At 48.0% G+C, this 22,856-nt stretch overlaps 2 protein-coding genes across 2 annotated transcripts in view; both read left to right on the top strand.

Moving 5' to 3' along the window:
• The first annotated feature begins 411 nt into the window (after positions 1 to 411).
• Positions 412 to 22,856, top strand: part of LOC309548507 (immunoglobulin superfamily member 2-like) — a 283,133-nt gene continuing 260,688 nt past the window's right edge. Inside the window, exon 1 of the mRNA XM_082248461.1 lies at positions 412 to 538. Coding sequence (XP_082104587.1) covers positions 499 to 538 — 40 coding nt within the window. The 5' untranslated portion in view covers positions 412 to 498. The remainder of the gene's footprint in view (positions 539 to 22,856) is intronic.
• LOC309546588 (uncharacterized protein) lies at positions 6,425 to 20,864 on the top strand (the record flags this gene model as incomplete). Its single annotated transcript, XM_082246336.1, has 4 exons — positions 6,425 to 6,434; positions 6,537 to 6,644; positions 14,484 to 14,872; positions 20,435 to 20,864. The coding sequence occupies 3 exons, from the start codon at positions 6,425 to 6,427 to the stop codon at positions 14,858 to 14,860; spliced, it is 495 nt and encodes a 164-aa protein (XP_082102462.1). The 3' UTR covers positions 14,861 to 14,872; positions 20,435 to 20,864.

Raw genomic sequence — 22,856 nt, 5'->3', positions numbered from 1 at the left:
GGGTAGAGTGGGTGCTGTATGTACGAGTCATGTTATGGGTGGAGTGAGTGCTGTATGTACGGGTCATGTTATGGGTGGGGTGGGTGAAGTATGTATGGGTCATGTTATGGATGGAGTGGTTGCTGTATGTATGGGTGTGTGTTAGTGCACGTTTAACGCAGTATATTTCAGTGTGTTTCTGCACGTTTAATGCGTAGGTGTAGGCACTGTAGGTCTCACAGTTGTTGGAGGGTGATGAGTATCGGGGCACCGGCACATAATACATTACAGATGTCTTGTGTTACAGATCCTGTGGACTCGCTTTTCATGAACATCACATGTAAAGATAAGAAGAAGGTAGAAGTGTATTGTTCTATTTCCCGGGGAACCGAGCCGGAAATATATCTGAAGCAGGATGGCAGTGGCACATCACTGAAGACTGTGAAAGGAAAATCTCTGAGCCATACTTTTACCTATAAACCAGACACAAATGTCACATGTACCGCCAAAAACAAAGTCATGGAAAAATCTCACACCTTAACACTCGACTGTGAGAAAGGTGAGTCAGTGATTTGTTACATTGTGTCCATGCTATAGCTGTGATAAGGGTGAGTCGGTGATTTGTTACATTGTGTCCCTGTTATAAATATCACAGATCAGCTTCCAGAGGAATTGTAACGTCTTCATTGTTTTGTTTGCGGCTCCAGTGACATTTGGCAAGCAGAATCGCTGCAATTTTGCCCACAATCTCAAAACGCACTGTAATTGCAAAACGCACATTCAGATGCCATTCGTTTTCAACGACATCTAAAACTTGGTGCAGTTTTACTGTGATTATCACACATAAATCGCACAACGATCGCAGCAAACCGCAACGCGTGAAGCTTGTCGCCAAAAAAGAAGCTCCTCCTCCTTTTTTGGTGACAAGCTTTTGCTGCGATTTATTGCGCAAAAATGCCAAATGTCAGTGGAGCCTTAGAAATACTGTGTGACAGCTTCCCACCGTCAATGGAGCCTTAGTCATACCGTGTGACAGCTTCCCATTGTCAATGGAGCCTTAGACATACGGTGTGACAGCTTCCTACTGTCAATGGAGCCTTAGACATACGGTGTGACAGCTTCCCACCATCAAAGGAGCCTTAGACATACGGTGTGACAGCTTCCCACCGTCAATGGAGCCTTAGACATACGGTGTGACAGCTTCCCACTGTCAATGGAGCCTTAGACATACGGTGTGACAGCTTCCCACTGTCAATGGAGCCTTAGACATACGGTGTGACAGCTTCCCACCGTCAATGGAGCCTTAGACATACGGTGTGACAGCTTCCCACTGTCAATGGAGCCTTAGACATACCGTGTGACAGCTTCCCACTGTCAATGGAGCCTTAGATATACCGTGTGACAGCTTCCCACCATCAATGGAGCCTTAGACATACGGTGTGGCAGCTTCCCACCGTCAATGGAGCCTTAGACATACCGTGTGACAGCTTCCCAACATCAATGGAGCCTTAGACATACCGTGTGACAGCTTCCCACTGTCAATGGAGCCTTAGACATACCGTGTGACAGCTTCCCACTGTCAATGGAGCCTTAGACATACCGTGTGACAGCTTCCCACCATCAATGGAGCCTTAGACATACCGTGTGACAGCTTCCCACCGTCAATGGAGCCTTAGACATACGGTGTGACAGCTTCCTACTGTCAATGGAGCCTTAGACATACCGTGTGACAGCTTCCCACCGTCAATGGAGCCTTAGACATACCGTGTGACAGCTTCCCAACATCAATGGAGCCTTAGACATACCGTGTGACAGCTTCCCACTGTCAATGGAGCCTTAGACATACCGTGTGACAGCTTCCCACTGTCAATGGAGCCTTAGACATACCGTGTGACAGCTTCCCACCGTCAATGGAGCCTTAGACATACCGTGTGACAGCTTCCCACCGTCAATGGAGCCTTAGACATACCGTGTGACAGCTTCCCACTGTCAATGGAGCCTTAGACATACCGTGTGACAGCTTCCCACCGTCAATTGAGCCTTAAGCCCCGTACACACGTACCGATCGTCGGCCAAAAGGCTTCGGCCGACGACCGATCTGCCGATTGTAGGCTTGTTAGTATGATGCTTCCGACAGCCAACAGCGCACATTCGGCCGAAAAGAATCTGTCATGCAAGCATTAAAATTTTTGTATGCCGACACCAGAGCGGCCGATTGTTCGCCAGTCAGTACAGATTTCGGCTGACAGACCGCAGATTTGCAAGACTGGGCATGCTCAGAAAAGGAAAAACACAGGGAAAGTTAACCATCACATGACATCACTTCTGCAGTCGGCTGTAGTCGGCGGACAAAATTCTTGTGCAGTCTTTTGCACTTTTCAACAGACACCGACAGCCCTGGACAAAAGATGGCCGATCGTTCGCCGACGATCGGTACGTGTGTACGGGGCTTTAGACATACCATGTGATAGCTTCCCACCGTCAATGGAGCATTAGACATACGGTGTGACAGCTTCCCACTGTCAATGGAGCCTTAGACATACCGTGTGACAGCTTCCCACCGTCAATGGAGCCTTAGACATACTGTGTGACAGCTTCCCATTGTCAATGGAGCCTTAGACATACCGTGTGACAGCTTCCCACTGTCAATGGAGCCTTAGACATACCGTGTGACAGCTTCCCACCATCAATGGAGCCTTAGACATACGGTGTGACAGCTTCCCATTGTCAATGGAGCCTTAGACATACCATGTGACAGCTTCCTACCGTCAATGGAGCCTTAAACATACTGTGTGACAGCTTCCCACCGTCAATGGAGCCTTAGACATACCATGTGACAGCTTCCCACCGTCAATGGAGCCTTAAACATACTGTGTGACAGCTTCCCATTGTCAATGGAGCCTTAGACATACCGTGTGACAGCTTCCCACCATCAATGGAGCCTTAGACATACGGTGTGACAGGCTGCCTTAGAAAATACATTTGGCCAAAGGCATAGCTAGAAGCTTCAAGGCCCCCGCTGGAAGAAACCATTAAGGGCCCCCCTGACCCCTTCCCTCTGAGCCCGGTGGTGGAACGCCTGGGCCAGGTTGCAAGTGCAACCTTTGTTACGCTGGTTATCCCACCACTGGTGTCATTTTTATCATTTTTTACCATATTATTTATTTATTTTACAATTTTATTCTTTATTATTTTTTAGGACATACCGTATATACTCGAGTATAAGCCGAGGCCCCTAATTTTACCACAAAAACTGGGAAAACGTATTGACTCGAGTATAAGCCTAGGGTGGGAAATGCAGCAGCTACTTGACCCAACTGGACCACCATGAGACCCGAAACAGGGGCTGCGGGCATGGTGCAAGAGATACAGGGCTGTGGGCATGGTACAGGAGATGGTACAGGCATGGTACAGGAGATGCAGGGCTGTGGGCATGGTACAGGAGATGGTACATGCATGGTACAGGAGATGGCACAGGCATTGTACAGGAGATGGTACAGGAGATGGTACAGGCATGGTACAGGAGATGGCACAGGCATTGTACAGGAGATGGTACAGGCATGGCACAGGAGATTGTACATGCATGGTACAGGAGATGGTACAGGCATAGCACAGGAGATTGTACAGGCATGGCACAGGAGATTGTACAGGAGATGGCACAGGAGATTGTACAGGAGATGGTACAGGCATGGCACAGGAAATGGTACAGGCATAGCACAGGAGATGGTACAGGAGATGGTACAGGCATGGCACAGGAGATGGTACAGGAGATGGTACAGGCATGGCACAGGAGATGGTACAGGAGATGGTACAGGCATAGCACAGGAGATGGTACATTCATGGCACAGGAGATGGTACAGGCATGGCACAGGAGATGGTACAGGCATAGCACAGGAGATGGTACAGGCATGGCACAGGAGATAGTTCAGGCATAGCACAGTAGATGGTACAGGAGATGTTACAGGCATGGCACAGGAGATGGTACAGGCATAGCACAGGAGATGGTACAGGCATGGCACAGGAGATGGTACAGGCATGGCACAGAAGATGGTACAGGCATGGCACAGAAGATGGTACAGGCATGGCACCGGAGATAGTTCAGGCATGGCACAGGAGATGGTTCAGGCATGGCACAGATGGTGCAGGCATGGCACACATATGGCACAGATATGGCACTGATGGTACAGGTGATGCAGTGCTGCTGGCATGGTACAGGAGTCTCACTTACCTTTACCTGCAGTGCTGCGGAGGAGTCTCACTAACTTTTCCGCCTTACATTTAAAAATGAAGCTGCACGGCGCCAACACGTCACTGCGCATGCGCCATCTGCCTGGGAATAGCCAAACGTGTACAGGCTTTCCCGAGTGGCGGCGGCGCATGTGCACTGACCGGGGGAAAGGTAAGTGAGATTGTGACTTGAGTATAAGCCGAGGGGGGCTTTTTCAGCATGAAAAAACATGCTGAAAAACTCAGCTTATACTCAAGTATATACGGTATTTACCGGCCCCTTTCTCACGCGACCATCCTGAAAGCCCCCCGCCGCAGCTGGTGGAAGAGGGGAGGGGGGAAGCCGGCAACACTGCAGGGGGGGGCAAGGGGGGACAGAGGAACACACAGGGGTCTGGGGGCAGAAGAAAGCAGAGGAAGCTGGATTGGAGTGGCGGCGGGGGGCGGCATTTACTAGACCTGAATCCCTCCATTAGGAAGCAGGCTTTTAATGACTGCAAGAGGAAAATGAAGGGGATTGGTTCCTGTACAGTATATGCCTCCCCGTGGCCCCTCCTATCCAGGTGTACAAGGGGGCCGGGTTGCAGTTGTGACCCTTGTGACCCCTGTAGTTATGCACGTGCATTTGGCTAACACACTTTTATGCAAATAAACTTTCCTTAGCCATAGATGTAAAAGGGGGTGAAAGGGGTGCATGGCCCACCACAGGCCACTAGTAAGCACTCTCTGTAAATACGTGTGCAGTGTAGACTGTGGCAACCAGTGATGACATTTATTTGAGTTGTACAATGCCAGGGATACAGACATGGGCGTCCACAAGGGGGCAAGTGCCCCCCCCTGGAACTTCAACTTTCCCTTTAAAGTGGGTGTTAAAGCGGTGTTCTGCCCCCCCCCCTCCAAAAATTAAAAGACAGCAGCTACACATACTGTACACACACTGTAGTTTCTGATTTTTAATATTGGGACACTTACCTGTCCTGGAGTCCAGCGATGCCGGCACCGCAGCTGATGTTTCCATCGGCTGTTGGATGCTGCCGATGTCATTGCCGGTAAGGGAGTAAGGTAAGCCTTGCGGCTTCACGGCTGGGTCCCTACTGCGCATGCGTGAAGCACGCTGCGCTTTCTTACTGGCCTAGAAGCAGAGGAGGGAGGAGGAGGGGGCGGAACTACTGACAAACCTCGCCACAGCAAGGTCCCATGGAGGTGGGGACAGGTTACCTGTCAAAAACAGGTACCCGCTCCCCCCGAAACATGCCAAATGAGGGGGCAGGAGACAGATAAGCGGAAGTTCCACTTTTGAGTTGAACTCCACTTTAAGCCACTTTATACCATCCTGTCTGGTCTGTTTAATAATCCTGTGTGCCCGTGCCCCTGTGTCGGTGTTCTAAAAAAATAAGCCGTGCTTTACCAGTTTTCAGAGCGCCGATCGCCGCTCACGTGACCCGCCTGCTCTCGTGACCCGCCGGCTCTCTCTTCTCCCCGTCTGACAGCTGCCTACAGTGGGTGGGGCCAAGGATTTCACTCTTAGGTAAGTCGGGAGGGGAGGAGGAGAGGCCAGAGAGGAGGAAAGAGGCAGCAGGTCACGTGAGCGCCTATAGGCCCTCTGAAAACTGGTAAAGAATGGCTTATTTTTTAAAATAGACACAGGGGCACACAGGATTATTAAACAGACTGTTAATAGGATAGGAAGCTTTATATAAAACTACAGCAGCAGAAGGAGAGGGGAGGGTGGGGGCACTGACACAGGTGCAGACAGGGAGGGAAGGAGGGAGGGAGGAGGGAGGACAGGAGGGCTGTGGATGATGGAGGCACGTAAACTGACCACGGTGTCAGGGCTCAGCAGCCATGATATACCGTGGTCAGTTTACAGAGGGAAGGACATAGCCAGGCCAGGTATTTTAGGTGATAGAAGGGGACAAATTACACAGCAAAGCACTGTGCTATATAACATGCTTTAAGGGGACTGGTATATATTTTTAGGTTAACAAACACACTAAAAATAAATTCTACCATTTCCCCTTTACTCACGAGTTGCGGCTCGCGTGGTGACTGACGCCGCCTTCGTGACATTGTCAAAAAAGGGGCGGAGCATGAGTGACCTAAAAATGATGTCCTCCCCCGAAAAACGTTCATGGATACAGAGAATTCACCAGGAAGGGGGGCACATCAGAATGTCGCTGTTTGTAGGGATGCCCATTGACCATATCAGTCTGTAGGAATGGAGGGAGGTAAAGGGTCTGGAATGAGGTCTGTAGGGGGGTATTTATAACGACCTGTCTGAGCTCCCAAAACACCAAACATGTTTTCAATCCTTGTCGACTTTTTTCCAGGCGAAGGATGGGACTGGTACCTGTATCTGGCTGCGGGCGCGGGAGGAGTGGCTTTCATCATCTTCATAATCCTCATCATTTACAGCGTGAGATCGTGCCGAAGGCCAGGTGAGCCCCAACTTTGTATTTGGTAATGGGATCTGGTGTCGGCTACACAGAAAAGTCACATGACATCTTCATGACCACCAATGGCCATAGACACAAAGATCAGTCACCCAACCAGATCTGGGCTCTTTCTTAAGGTGGTCCCACACTTTACAATCATGGAAAATTTTAGTAGGTTTTTCAAAATTACTTGATGTGACGCCCACCCTAACAATGTGCTGTACATCCTGGCACAGAGACCCTCAGAGTACATAGAAGGGGGCATTGAGGTCAGGTGGTGAATGGCGGAGAGCCAGGACCGGTACAGAGAGTGGCGGGGGAGGGGGGGGCAGCAGGTGCTGGAGATGAGTACACTGATAACATTTCACAGAATTCTCATACAGAACAAATACAAAGCATCCTGTACAGTGACCGCAGTCTGCATCCTGTGTCACTGCGTATACATAGTATATAGAGAGGAGCTACCGCCCCTCCCCCACCTCTACCCAACTCTTCTCCATCTCTCTCTTCTCATCACTCTCCGTCTCCTCTTCTCTCCTCATCCCTCTCTTTATCTCTTCTTATTTCTCATCTCTCTCTCTCTCTCTCCTCTCCTCCTTCTCTCAGTCTATTATTACTCATCTCCTCCTTCTATCACTCTATTATTACTCCTCTCTCCTCTCCTCTTTCTCTCGCTCTATAATTTCTCCTCTCTCCTCTCCTCCTTCTATCACTCTATTATTACTTCTCACTTCTTGTGACGGAACCGTCGACCCACACCGTGCTTGTGGTCTTCCGTCAGTATACGGCTTCCTCCAGTCTGGACATATAGAGATATTCCAGCCGCCCCCCATACAAAAACTAGCCTGAACTTAGCTTGTATGTGTCTGGAAACAACTAACTCCTTTATTAAAACAAGCAGCAGATTTTTATACACTTGAGAAGCATGACAGTCACTACATGAACAATGACCTGAATATTTACATAAAGCATCACACAATGAATAGCTAACGAGGTACAGCTGACTAATCCCATCTAGACAAGGTTATCCTTCACATGCTAATTAGCTCAGCGTACTTAAGTCAGCCTGGAAGCCCAGACTGCCGGCACCAAAAGTAAAACAAGATACAAATACACATATTATAGTGTAAATACTGAGAACCCACAGTAAACAATAGATGATCAAATCAACATGATTTACAATCCATGGAAGACAGGTGTTTGAGCTGATGACATGCATCTGTTACAAGTCTGATCAACTTAAGCAGTCCAAATCATCAATTTATCTGTCACATAGTTTTTTCAGTCTCAGTGACGGCGAGTACCGTCACATATCTTCCCCCCAAAGGTAGACGAACCAGGTACCAGACCCCCAACTGGTCTGTGCCTGAGTTCGTCGGGTAACAAGTCCCAAAGAGTCCATCCATCATGGCAGCTTCCTTGACAAAGTTCCACATAGCTTGTAAGTTTGTCCCGGCAGGGCGCATGGAGCTCTCGTAGCCAATCAGTCTGTGGAAGTCTGGTTTGGGCAGGCCAGACTGGGCTTCTTGGTCACCCTGTGTCCCTAAAAGACACAGGGTGATTTAGACATAAGAAGTGCCTAGCGGGTTGAGAGAGGTATTTCCCAACCTCTCTAAGGCAAGCTGTGTTCCAAGGACCCCCCCAACCAAAGTGACTACCGTCACATCTCTCTGCTTCTGGAAGGAGACTAACACAGGAGGGGACCCCAAATGGGTTGACTTTGAAGGTAGTCTGTAGTTCCAGCCTCCCAATGTCTATACCCACACAGTACCCCAAGCAAATTGTCCCAAAAGGAGCATTACTCACCCAACCAACCTCTGCCTCTCTCGTAGAACATACCCGCTGTAGGGAAGAAGCGTGGACTGGCCCTTCTCCCTGGAGTCCTTTCAGCTGCTGGAGAGAAGACAGGGTGGCTGGGCTCACTCCCTCATGCTGTTGGGGATCTGGGCCGACTGCCCAGCATCCCTGGGGTATACAGGTGGGGATTGTAGTCTCATCCACCTGCTCAGAAAATCCATCCCTTGTGAGTTGAGGGCAGAGGCCAGCAGCACTCTGCTCTGTTGCCAGCACTTCTGCTGGGGACTCCACGTAATCTGCTCCGGCAACCTCTTGTCTCTTCTCCCCCTGGATCCTGATCTGCTGCTGGGGACTGACCACCACCTTCTCACCCTGGGTCTCCGGGACTGCTGCAGGTGTGGGGCAGAGGTCTTGGACCCTTTGTCCAGTTGTCAGCGCTTCTGCTGTAGAAGTTTCTTGTAACTCCACACATGCTGCTGGCCTGAAATCCCATGTCCCTGTCAGTGGTGTAACAGAAAGGTCAGCTGCCTCTTCTCTCTGGGAGGCTGAAGCTGCTGTTGGCGTTGGGCAGAGCTCAGTAGTGCTAGGCCCTGATGCCAGCTGTTCTGCAGGAACATAAACTGAAAAGTCAGTGGCCTTGCACACATCTTGCTGGGTCACCAATTGTTGCATCCAGAGGTCAGCAGCGCTAGGCCTGGATGGTTGCTCATCTGCTGCAGGCTCACTGTGATGTTCCTCCTCAGAAGAAAAGTCTAATAAATCTCCAGTCTCTGGAATTGCTGAAAGTCCAGGGCATAGACTGGTGGCACTTGGGCCCAGTGCCAACACTTTTGTAGGTGATTTATAATCCAAATCATCTTCCAATGGAAAGTCCATTAAATTTGTAATCCGTGGTTTGGGAATGAAGATGGCTCCCTCTTCTCCCATACCTTTATCCAGCGGCTGAACAGATGCATTCCTCCATCCAAGCTCGTCCTGTGCAGAAACAGGTTCGTCAAGGTGAGTCAGCACTTGCTGCATCCGCCATAAGACCTCCGCATCCAAAACCGTGGGTGCAGGTGAGCAAAGCACACTATTACTGTGCCACATTGCCGACTATTCATTCACGATTTCTGGACTGTCAGCTGATACTTCTGGGTATTCCCAGGCAAGGGGAGCCCAGGCCTGGCACTGAACAGAGTCTAGCAGCTGTCTGTAGCCGATCTCCAGCTCCCATTCCTGATTGGCTAGAAATTCCAAATCTTCCAGTACCCAGTGAACGTCCAAGACATTCAGCATCTGTTCTCTGTATTCCAATATTTCCTCCAAACGCCACTCCAAATCGCTCCCAAAGTCAGGGTCCTCAGACAGCCTCTCTAATAACAGCCCCAGGCCGCCGTAGCAAAAGCCTTCTGTTGGGCTGCCATCTGCTGTCCATGGGCACACTTGGGTTACATACCAGCGGAGGGCTCTATAGCTCTCATCCAACCGCATCTCCACCTGGACCAGCCTGCTTAACTCAGCTTTCCATTCCTTATGCGGTAATCTCCCCAAAAACACCATTCGCACTTCGTACTGTGACCAGTACCTTTCCTGGAAGGAGGGGGAGGATTTTTCCCTGGTGTCGCTGCTCACGAGCTAGCGCTTCCTCCCAGAGTTCCAATCGGATTGAATCATGCCATCCCAGCAGGACCTTCTCTGACACTGGTCCCCTGTGCTGTAACCGCATCTCTCGCAACCTCCTTCCGAATTCCTCTTCCATGGCGGCTGATATCTGTACCTCTCCTCTTCTGCTCCCCGGACCTTGGATCCCGGTGGAGGTTTGGATGTTCCAGACTGCAGGAAGCATCCCACCGCTTGCCACCAATGTGACGGAACCGTCGACCCACACCGTGCTTGTGGTCTTCCGTCAGTATAAGGCTTCCTCCAGTCTGGACATATAGAGATATTCCAGCCGCCCCCATACAAAAACTAGCCTGAACTTAGCTTGTATGTGTCTGGAAACAACTAACTCCTTTATTAAAACAAGCAGTAGATTTTTATACACTTGAGAAGCATGACAGTCACTACATGAACAATGACCTGAATATTTACATAAAGCATCACACAATGAATAGCTAACGAGGTACAGCTGACTAATCCCATCTAGACAAGGTTATCCTTCACATGCTAATTAGCTCAGCGTACTTAAGTCAGCCTGGAAGCCCAGACTGCCGGCACCAAAAGTAAAACAAGATACAAATACACATATTATAGTGTAAATACTGAGAACCCACAGTAAACAATAGATGATCAAATCAACATGATTTACAATCCATGGAAGACAGGTGTTTGAGCTGATGACATGCATCTGTCACAAGTCTGATCAACTGAGCAGTCCAAACCATCAATTTATCTGTCACATAGTTTTTTCAGTCTCAGTGACGGCGAGTACCGTCACACTTCTCTCCTCTCCTCTCCTCCTATCACTCTATTATTACTTCTCACTCCTCTCCTCCTTCTATCACTCTATTATTACTCCTCTCTCCTCTCCTCCTTCTATCACTCTATTATTACTCCTCTCTCCTCTCCTCCTTCTATCACTCTATTATTACTCCTCTCTCCTCTCCTCCTTCTATCCCTCTATTATTACTCCTCTCTCCTCTCCTCCTTCTATCACTCTATTATTACTCCTCTCTCCTCTCCTCCTTCTCTCGCTCTATTATTACTCCTCTCTCCTCTCCTCCTTCTATCACTCTATTATTACTTCTCACTTCTCTCCTCTCCTCCTTCTATCACTCTATTATTTCTCCTCTCGCCTCTCCTCTCCTCCTTCTATCACTCTATTATTACTCCTCTCTCCTCTCCCTTTCTCCTCTCCCTTTCTCCTCTCCTCCTTCTCTCACTCTATTATTTCTCCTCTCTCCTCTCCTCCTTCTATCACTCTATTATTACTCCTCTCTTCTCTCCTCTCCTCCTTCTATCACTCTATTATTACTCCTCTCTCCTCTCCTCCTTCTCTCACTCTATTATTACTCTTCTCTCCTCTCCTCCTTCTATCCCTCTATTATTACTCCTCTCCTCCTTCTATCCCTCTATTATTACTCCTCTCCCTCTCTCCTCTCCTCCTTCTATCACTCTATTATTACTCCTCTCCCTCTCTTCTCTCCTCTCCTCCTTCTCTCACTCTATTATTACTCATCTCCCTCTCTCCTATCCTCCTTCTCTCACTCTATTATTACTCTTCTCTCCTCTCCTCCTTCTATCCCTCTATTATTACTCCTCTCCTCCTTTTATCACTCTATTATTACTCCTCTCCCTCTCTCCTTTCCTCCTTCTATCCCTCTATTATTACTCATCTCCCTCTCTCCTATCCTCCTTCTCTCACTCTATTATTACTCTTCTCTCCTCTCCTCCTTCTATCCCTCTATTATTACTCCTCTCCTCCTTCTATCACTCTATTATTACTCCTCTCCCTCTCTCCTCTCCTCCTTCTATCCCTCTATTATTACTCCTATCCCTCTCTCCTCTCCTCCTTCTATCCCTTTATTATTACTCCTCTCCCTCTCTCCTCTCCTCCTTCTATCACTCTATTATTACTCCTCTCCCTCGCTATCTTTACTCCTTCACAGCTCTCTTTTCTCTCTCTCTTACTCTATAATTACTCCTCTCCCTTTCTCTTGTACTCTTCTCCTTCCCTTACTCTGTCTTTTCTCCTCTCCCTCTCTCTTATTCTATTTTTTACTTGTCTCCCTCTCTCCTCTCCCCCTTCTCTCACTCTATTATTACTCCTCTCCCTCTCTCCTCTCCTCTCCTCCTTCTATCCCTCTATTATTACTTATCTCCCTCTCTCCTCTCCTCCTTCTATCACTCTATTATTACTCCTCTCCCTCACTATCTTTACTCCTTCACAGCTCTCTTTTCTCTCTCTTACTCTATAATTACTCCTCTCCCTTTCTCTTCTCCTCTTCTCCTTCCCTTACTCTGTCTTTTCTCCTCTCCCCCTCTCTCTCTCTTGTTCTATTTTGTACTTGTATCCCTCTTTTCTCTTCCCCTTTCTTACTCTGTCCTTACTCCTCTCCTTTCCCTTTCTCCTCTACACCTCTCTCTGCTCCTCCTTTGCTTACTGTATATCTACTCCTCCTTCACTTTCTCTATCCTTACTCATCTTCCTCTCTCCTCTCCTCTCCCCTTCTCTATCTTTACTCTTCTCCTCTCTCCTCATCCCCTTTCTTACTTTATCGTAAGGCCCCTTTCACACTTGTGCGACTCGTCCTGTGACTTGGGACTGCAAAGGTGTACTCCATGATTTCCAATGAGTGCCGTTCTTATCTGTGCGACTTCAAGTCACAGTGACCTGGCGGCTCAATTCCCCCCAAACATCAGCCTAAGCTCGATGAAGGGTAAAACAAAAGACACTTTATTCAACAACTCACTTCCAATATATACAGTCTCATGTGTTTGATTTCATTATCATATGCAAATGTAATTATATACAGAACATAGTTAACATACCTTGGCCTTCTGGAAAGAGAAATTAGGTGAATGAGACTGCAACATTATCATAATTCACTCCACAAACAACAAGCCCAAAACATAGCCGAATACACATTCCTAGAAGTGTGAACACACTCCACCTCTAAACAAATGAAAGCAGAAGACATCGGCTCTCAGACTGCATGTCTCCATTTTCAACACTGTCAATACACATCCCCACAGTAGACGTCATTAGCATCTCTTGAGTCTCTCAATGTGTGGAGAAGTCCTCTGCTGCAACAGGCAGCTTTAGGCCTGTAACATTGATCCCAGTCTGAATCTTGGAGTGACATGGATTTGAGTCCAAAGCAACACTACTCCCATGGTCCTCCAGCATATACCCCCACATAGAGGTGCACTCCCCTACAAGCCAGAGCCCATAGTCCGTGGGCAGGAGGCTGGCCTCCACACTCCTCCAGTAGCCCGTGGCGAACGTCCTAGCAAATGGGCATTTGTCACAGTGACCTTCCTCTCTCTCTCTGTTAGAGACATCTTTCCCCTGTTGGTGACCTCTCTCTTTTTCTTAGTGGCCCCTCTCTCTCTCTCTCTCTGTTGGTAACCTCTCACTCTCTCTCCCTGTTGGTGACCTTTTTCTCTCTTTCTCTCTCTGTTGGTACCCTCTCTCGCTCTCTATTAATGGCCTTTTTTTCTTTCTCTGTTGATGACCTTTCTCTCTCTTTCTCCCTGTTGGTGACCTCTCTCGCTCTCTGTTGATGACCTTTCTTTTTCTGTTGGTGACCTCTCTCTCTCTCTTTCTCTGTTGGTGACCTCTCTCTTTCTCTCTCTCTGTTGGTGACCTCTCACTCTCTCTCTCTCTCTGTTGGTGACCTCTCTCTCTCTCTCTGTTGAGGACCTTGCTCTCTCTCTGTTGGTGACCTCTATCTCTCTTTTTCTCTCTTTCTTGGTGACCTCTATCCCTCTCTTTCTCTCTCTCTCTCTCTCTTGGTGACCTCTATCCCTCTTTTTCTCTCTCTCTCTATTGGTGACCTCTATCTCTCTCTCTCTCTATCTCTCCCTCTCTCTCTCTCTGTTGGTGACCTCTCGCTCTCTGCTAGTGACCTCTATCTCTTTCTCTATCTCTCTCTCTTCCTCTCTCTGTTGGTGACCTCTCTCTCTCTGTTGGTGACCTCTATCTCTCTCTCTATCTCTCTCTCTCTTCCTCTCTCTGTTGGTGACCTCTCTATCTCTCTCTCTCTCTCTCTCTCCCTCTCTCTGTTGGTGACCTCTCTCTCTCTGTTGGTGACCTCTCTCTCTCTCTCTCCCTCTCTCTCTCTGTTTGTACCTCTGTCTCTTTCTCTCACTCTTTATGACTGTTGAGGGTCTCCTCTCCTCTCTTCCTGTACCCCTCATCATTCTCTTACTCACCCTCACTCACACAATGGAGATTGGAGCTGCAGTTATGCTTGCATTTGGTATCACCAGTGATCTATAAAAAAAAAATGATAGAAGACAGACCCACCTGATCTGGCAGCTTTAGGTGGAGTGATCCTTTTAGTACCTTTGATTTATACTTACACAGATAAAGTGACCAAACCCCTTGTGTCTCCGCAGATGAAGAGACTATGTACAACAATCAGATGCGAGGCATACAGGAGCGTCAGCTGCCGTGCCCTCCGGGCCAGGCCAGCGCTATACCCCCAAGTGTCATCACCACCGATGAAACGGACTACATCAATTCCCAGAAGCCATCACCCCACAGACAGGGGGCGCCAGAGACCGCACCGGAGGGCAAGAAAGGGCGACGTACCAGGCAGAGACCCCCGGAGCCCCCACAAGGGCAGCCAGAGAACTTTCCGCTGAATCACCAGGGTCCGGCACCACAACAGACAAGGCCAGCCCTGCCAGGAAACCACCCCATGGACCAAGCGCCAAGACCAACGCCGCGCACCAAGTCCAAACCTCCTCGGCAGAACCGGAAGAGCCACTAGATGGAAGCCGGGGTAAGAAATGGTATAGGGCAGCCTGGGCATGAATTATTACAGTCCTATTCTGCTGTACTGGCTCTTGAAGTATCTATTTAGCCTAAAAGGATTTTTGATTGATATGCAGCTGTGTGTATTGGTGGAGGGGAGGGGGGTCTTTCAACCAGGGAGAACTATCCAGGACTCCACACATAGCAAAGAGTATGACTCCCTCTCCCCCCCCCCCCCCCAGGGTTACTATAAGCGGGAACTCCAGGCAAGTATAAAAGATGCAAATAGACGCAGGTCTGTATTCAGTAATAGTGTTGGGCGAGCAGTTCGTACTGAGCATAAGTTGAGCCTGAACATCTCCTGCTCATGTTTGGCAAACTTCCAAATTTGCGGGGCGCTTGGCCAGATGTTCGCCAGCTGAGCGCCCCACAATGCACTGCACAGTGCATTCTAAGCCCTGATTGGCTAAAGCAATGCACCTGACTGCTGGTCAAGTGCAAGGCTTTGCCCAGTCAGGGCACAATGAATAGCTGGTTGTTAAGGAGCTGGCCAGCCGCCACGTCCTTAACAACTGATGAGTCATCAGCTGTCAACGGGCTTCCCCCCTGACAGCCTAATGTAAAAAAAAGCCAGCAAAAAAAATCCAGGAAAAAAAATGGCATGGGGTCCCCCCCAAATCCATAAAGGACCCTTCGGTCTGGTATGGATTTTAATGGGAAACCCCACACTGCATGCCCCCCCCCCCAAATCCATACCAGACCATTATTTGAGTATGCAGCCCAGCACATGCCCTCAACATGGGGCACCCATGTTGATGGGGACAAGGGCCTCTTCCCCACAACCATGGCTGTTGGTTGTGGGGGTTTGCAGGTGGGGGGGCTTATCAGAATCTGGAAGCCCCCCCTTTAACAAAGGGGCTCCCAGATCCCACCCTCCCATGTGAATGAGTAGGGGTACATTATACCCCTACTCATTCACCAAAAAATGTGTCAAAAACAAATAAAAACACACCCCCAGTTTTTGACACTTCCTTTATTAAAAATAAAAAAACAATGGCCCCCGATGTAGATCCATCGTCAATAACGATGCCCGCCGGACCCGAAAAAAGGAAAAAAAGAAAGCTCCACCCATAATGAAGGCTACTGCCGCCTGCCTGCTTCACCATCTGACAGTTCCTAAATAGCAGAGGGATGGAGCCACCTGGCGACATACCCTATAGCACCCCCCTTGTGATGTCACTGACCCGCGAACCTCACACCATTATTTTTTAACATTTTTGTATTGCTGGAAATGTTTTTTTTTTTCAAGAAAGCTTGCAGCCGGGAAAATCAATTTTTGCTGCAGCAGGTTCTATACATTGTACATATGTGCCACATTACAGGCAGACTAAGGGTCCCCCCAGGCACTATATTTAAAGGAATTTTTCATTTTTATTGCTGCATTTTAAGCATCAATAAAATCACTGCTCCTGTAAAATCAATCTCTTTTTAAAAATATTTTTGCATTGATTCAAGTCCCCCAGGGCAGTACCCGGACACCCATATACTTTTTATGGCCAATAACATTCAAATATAAGCCTTCGAATTAGGACTTTTGATTTTTCACCGACCCGCGAACCTCACACCATTATTTTTTCACATTTTTGTATTGCTGGAAATGTTTTTTTTTTTTTCAAGAAAGCTTGCAGCCGGGAAAATCAATTTAAATGTCATTTTTGCTGCAGCAGGTTCTATACATTGTACATATGTGCCACATTACAGGCAGACTAAGGGTCCCACCAGGCACTATATTTAAAGGAATTTTTCATTTTTATTGCTGCATTTTAACCACTTGCCTTCTGTGCACTTAAACACCCTTCCCATCCAGGCCAATTTTCAGCTTTCAGCGCTGTCACACTTTGAATGACAATTGTGCGGTCATGCTACACTGTACCCATATGAAATTTTTATCATTTTTTTCACACAAATAGAGCTTTCTTTTGGTGGTATTTAATCATCTCTGGGTTTTTTATTTTTTACAAAAAAAAAGAATAAAGACAAAAAATTTTGAAAAAAAAAAAGTTTTTCTTATTTTCTGCGAGTAAATTTTGAAAATAAATTTTTCTCCTTCACTGATGTGCGCTGATGAGGCGGCACTGATGGGCACTGATAGGCTGCACTGATGGGCACTGATGAGGTGGCACTTATGGGCACTGATGAGGTGGCACTTATGGGCACTGATGAGGAGGTACTAATATGCCGCACTGATGAGCACTGATAGGCAGCACTGATAGGCGGCACTGAGAGGCGGCACTGAGAGGCGGCACTGATGAGCACTGATAGGCGGCACTGCTGGGCACTGATAGGCGGCACTGCTGGGCACTGATAGGCGGCACTGCTGGGCACTGAGAGGTGGCACTGCTGGGCACTGACAGGTGGCACTGCTGGGCACTGAGAGGCGGCACTGAGAGGCGGCACTGATGGGCACTGATAGGCGGCACTGATGGGCACTGGCGGATGGCACTGGACACTGACGGGTGGCACTGATGAGCGGCACTGATGGGCAGCACCATCAGTGCCCACACTCAGTGCCCATAGTGCTGCCAGTCAGTGCTCATCAGTGCCTAGATGAGCAGGCACTGATGGGCACTGACTAGCAGCACTATGGGCACTGATTGTGGGCATTGATGGGGGGCACTGATGGGGGGGCACTGTGTGTGTGTTTTTACCTTGTGTAATCAGGGCACTGGTGATCGGTGCCCTGATTACATTCTCCTGTGTCCCCGGCGCTGTGAGGCTCCCCCTCCTTCCTCACACTGCAGGCTCTGTGTGAGGAAGGAGCGCCGGCGATGAGAGATGATCTCATATGTTTACATATGAGATCATCGCTCATTGGACGGCCAGATCACATGGTGAATGGCCGCTGTGATTGGCCATTCACCACGATCTGTGATCGGCCGTGTCCAAGGGACACGGCCGACACAGATTTTCCCCGCAGCGCGCTCGCGGGAGCGCGCTGGGGGCGTGTCACTGGGAGGCCGTTTAAAAACGGCCTCCCGAAAATTCGAGTCCGCACTGCAGCCGTATATAGGCTGTAGCGCGGATGGGGGGAGGTTAAGCATCAATAAAATCACCACTTCTGTAAAATCAATCTCTTTTTAAAAATATTTTTGCATTGATCCATGTCCACCAGGGCAGTACCCGGACCCCCATACACTTTTTTATGGCCAATAACTTGCATATAAGCCTTTAAAATTAGGACTTTTGATTTTTCAAGTTCGAGTCCCATAGACTTTATTGGGTTCACAGTTGAGGGCCAAACTTTTTCCATGTTCAGGAGTCCTGGTGCGAACCGGACCGGGGGATGTTCGGCCCAACTCTGTTCAGCAATACATCAGTAATTTGGAGTGTAGGAGGAGGATGCAGAACAAGGAGCCAATCGTGTGCTGACAAGAAGCATAGGTGATCTCTGGATTGAAGGTGAATATTGCACAACACACTGCAGTAGGCGGGTTTTTAGGAGGAGTTATGCTAATATCAAAATGTCTTGATGGGGGAGATATCAGTCTGGAGGAGTGGGCATTCCTAGATGGGTTACATTTGCATGCAGACTACCCTAGATAACGCCCACATGTGATGCCGGGCCTCCATGATTGACAGAACTGAAGTCCAGTAGATGAAAGGGCCTGTCCAGAAAGTGTCAAGCTGGGGAGGAAAGGGCTGGATGATCTCTGTACATCCTAAAGCCAGGAAATGAGGCGGACTCTACCTGACACGCTGAACATGTACCATTGCAAAAAAAATTATTATTATTATTCCGTTTGTCTGGGATTGGTGATTTTTTTTTTAGCACTGACATATACAAAACAAAATGGTTTTAGATTGATCAGCAAATTACATTTCCCTTCTGGTTTCTATAGAAAAATAAAAAAAGACGACACACAGGCCCCTCCCTTTTTTGTACTATTTTTTGTAAAAAGGAAGCTGGCAAATGTCATTTTCTGGCAATTTAACCCATTCACGCCTAAGCCTTTTTTTGACACTTGTTGCTTACAAAATTAAAATCTGTTGTATTTTTTGCTAGAAAATAACTTAGAACCCCTATATATATATATATATATATATATATATATATATATATATACATATTTTTTTTTTTTTTAGCAGAGGCCCTAGAGAATAAAATGGTGATCATATTGCAATATTTTATGTCACATGGTATTAGCACAGCGGTCTTTCAAATGCAATTTTTTTTGGAAGAAATACACTTTCGCGATCGCGACGATACCTCACATGTGTGGTTTGATCACCGTTTATATTTTCGGCCGCGACTTACTTATGTATGAGTTCGCTTCGTCGCTTGGGCGCTTTAAATGTATTTATTTTTTCTTTTTTATTTTATTGTATTTTTTTATTTTTTACACTATCCTTTAAGATTTATTTATTTTATTTTATTTTTTTTGATCACTTTTATTGATGTCACAAGGAATGTAAACATCGCTTATAATAGGCGGTGACATGAACTCTTTATGGAGGGATCGGGGGTCTAAAAGACCCAAATCCCTCCTCTGCACTTAAAAGCATTAAAAACGCCAAGTTTGGCTGTTTTGAATACTGACATTTTTTTTTAAATCTGGCACCTTTAAGTCTCTGACCATCTCCTGTAATATGTCTGCAGTCTCTGACCGTCTCCTGTAGTATGTCTGCAGTCTCTGACCATCTCCTGTACTATGTCTGCAGTCTCTCACCATCTCCTGTACTATGTCTGCAGTCTCTGACCGTCTCCTGTAGTATGTCTGCAGTCTCTGACCATCTCCTGTACTATGTCTGCAGTCTCTGACCATCTCCTGTACTATGTCTGCAGTCTCTGACCGTCTCCTGTAGTATGTCTGCAGTCTCTGACCATCTCCTGTACTATGTCTGCAGTCTCTCACCATCTCCTGTACTATGTCTGCAGTCTCTGACCGTCTCCTGTACTATGTCTGCAGTCTCTGACCGTCTCCTGTACTATATCTGCAGTCTCTGACCATCTCCTGTACTAAGTCTGCTGTCTCTGACCATCTCCTGTACTATGTCTGCAGTCTCTGACCGTCTCCTGTACTATGTCTGCAATCTCTGACCATCTCCTGTACTATGTCTGCAGTCTCTGACCATCTCCTGTACTAAGTCTGCAGTCTCTGACCATCTCCTGTACTATGTCTCCAGTCTCTGACCATCTCCTGTACTATGTCTGCAGTCTCTGACCGTCTCCTGTACTATGTCTGCAATCTCTGACCATCTCCTGTACTATGTCTGCAGTCTCTGACCATCTCCTGTACTATGTCTGCAGTCTCCGACCATCTCCTGTACTATGTCTGCAGTCTCTCACCATCTCCTGTACTAAGTCTGCTGTCTCTGACCATCTCCTGTAGTATGTCTGCAGTCTCTGACCATCTCCTGTACTATGTCTGCAGTCTCCGACCATCTCCTGTACTATGTCTGCAGTCTCTCACCATCTCCTGTACTATGTCTGCAGTCTCTGACTGTCTCCTGTAATATGTCTGCAGTCTCTGATTAGTATGTTATACAGTAGAGTGGTCATATACTATAAATTCTTCCCTTTGCTTCGCAGGACACCTTGTGGCTATCTGAGAAACTGCAGGTCTCGAATCTTGCACTGATTTCACGCAGACTTGAAGGGATCTTGTAACTTTCTGACCAATCAGAGATCTCCATATGGAACTGGGAACCCTCTATCCCACATCGGAAGACTGGATCTTTCTTTTGCCCCTTTAATATTCTTCTATAGGATTATGTATATAGACAGGAAAACAGATTTATTAGGAAATAATATATTGCGATTATGTCATGGATTGGATTGGAATGGATTGGATTGCGATCAAAGAGCACGGACCATCCTGAAATATTGAACTGGACTGTGGCATTAGGAAAAGCCTATGGGATTGGACCATATTGTGACTGGAGGCGTGGCCTCATGGATTGGACAATGGCCGCAGAGTGTGGATTGGCCACCATCCTGAATGTAATATATGAGATATTCTGTGAGGGTCTATAAACATCCCCCAGAGTGATGTCTCAGTGATGTTGGAGTCCCCCCTCTCCTCTCCTCCCCTCTCCTCTCCTCTTCTCCCCTCCCCTCTCCTCTCCTCCCCTCTCCTCTCCTCTCCTCTTCTCCCCTCCCCTCTCCTCCTCCTCCTCTCCTCCTCCTCTCCTCTCCTCCCCTCCCTTCTCCTCTCCTCTCCTCTCCTCTCCTCTCCTCCCCTCTCCTCTCCTCCCCTCTCCTCTCCTCTCCCTCTCCCTCGTCTTGTCTTTAGTGACCCCTTACAGGAACCCGCTACCTTAAAGGTCTCCGACACTGAGAGGCTGATGGGGGCAATTTTCACTGAGCACATGCTTTCCCTGTCTGGGCTTTCCAGAGGAGACATCTCAGAGGTGGAGTCCTATGTGTTGGGGGGTCAATTAGTTATTTCATATGACAATTCAGTGCTGGAAATCTCCCACTCTGGGAATTGTTAGTTATTATTCCCCTGGAGTCGGATCGGAGTCATACAAGATGTCAGTGTATCAGCAGCATCGGAGCTCAGATGTTTGTGCTGATAGAAGAGTCACCTGATGGAATTCAGAGGAGAACATAAGACCATTCTGCTTCACTCTAAGATGCTTTACTCCTTTCTTCTCCACTCCACTCTACTCCACATTACTATGCTCTACGCCACTCCCCATTACTATGCGCTACTCCACTCCATTCCACATTACTATGCGCTACTCCACTCCATTCCACATTACTATGCGCTACTCCACTCCATTCCACATTACTATGCTCTACTCCACTCCATTCCACATTACTATGCTCTACTCCACTCCATTCAACATTACTATGTTCTACTCCACTCCATTCCACATTACTATGCTCTACTCCACTCCATTCCACATTACTATGTTCTACTCCACTCCATTCCACATTACTATGTTCTACTCCACTCCATTCAACATTACTATGTTCTACTCCACTCCATTCCACATTACTATGTTCTACTCCACTCCATTCCACATTACTATGCTCTACTCCACTCTGCTCTACTCCACTCCACATTACTATGCTCTACTCCACTCCACTCCCCATTACTATGCGCTACTCCACTCCACTCAGCTCTACTCTACTCCACCCACTACACTCTACTCCACTCCACATTACTATGCTCTACTCCACTCCACTCCACTCCCCATTACTATGCTCTACTCGATTCCACTCCACTCCCCATTACTATGCTCTACTCGATTCCACTCCACTCCCCATTACTATGCTCTACTCGACTCCACTCCACTCCCCATTACTATGCTCTACTCCACTCCACTCCCCATTACTATGCGCTACTCCACTCCCCATTACTATGCGCTACTCCACTCCACTCAGCTCTACTCTACTCCACTCACTCCACTCTACTCCACTCCCCATTACTATGCTCTACTCCACTCCACTCCCCATTACTATGCGCTACTCCACTCCACTCCCCATTACTATGCGCTACTCCACTCCACTCCACTCCCCATTACTATGCTCTACTCCACTCCACTCCCCATTACTATGCGCTACTCCACTCCACTCCCCATTACTATGCGCTACTCCACTCCACTCCACTCCCCATTACTATGCGCTACTCCACTCCACTCAGCTCTACTCTACTCCACCCACTACACTCTACTCCACTCCCCATTATTATGCTCTACTCCACTCCACTCCCCATTACTATGCGCTACTCCACTCCACTCCCCATTACTATGCGCTACTCCACTCCACATAATTACGCTCCACTCTACTACACTCTACTCTGCTCTACTCCACTCCCCATTACTATGCGCTACTCCACTCCACTCCACTCCCCATTACTATGCGCTACTCCACTCCGCTCTACTCTACTCTACCCACTCCACTCCACATTACTAAGCTCCACTCTACTACACTCTACTCTACTCCACTCTACCCTGCTCCACTCTGCTTTACTCCACTCTTCTCCACTCCACTGCACTCCGCT

This window comes from Pelophylax lessonae, assembly GCF_965119305.1.
Source record: "Pelophylax lessonae genome assembly, chromosome: 2".
In the NCBI taxonomy this organism is placed as follows: domain Eukaryota; kingdom Metazoa; phylum Chordata; class Amphibia; order Anura; family Ranidae; genus Pelophylax; species Pelophylax lessonae.
The sequence above is the reverse complement of the archived record's forward strand: the minus strand, read 5'-3'. Positions and strand labels throughout refer to the sequence as shown.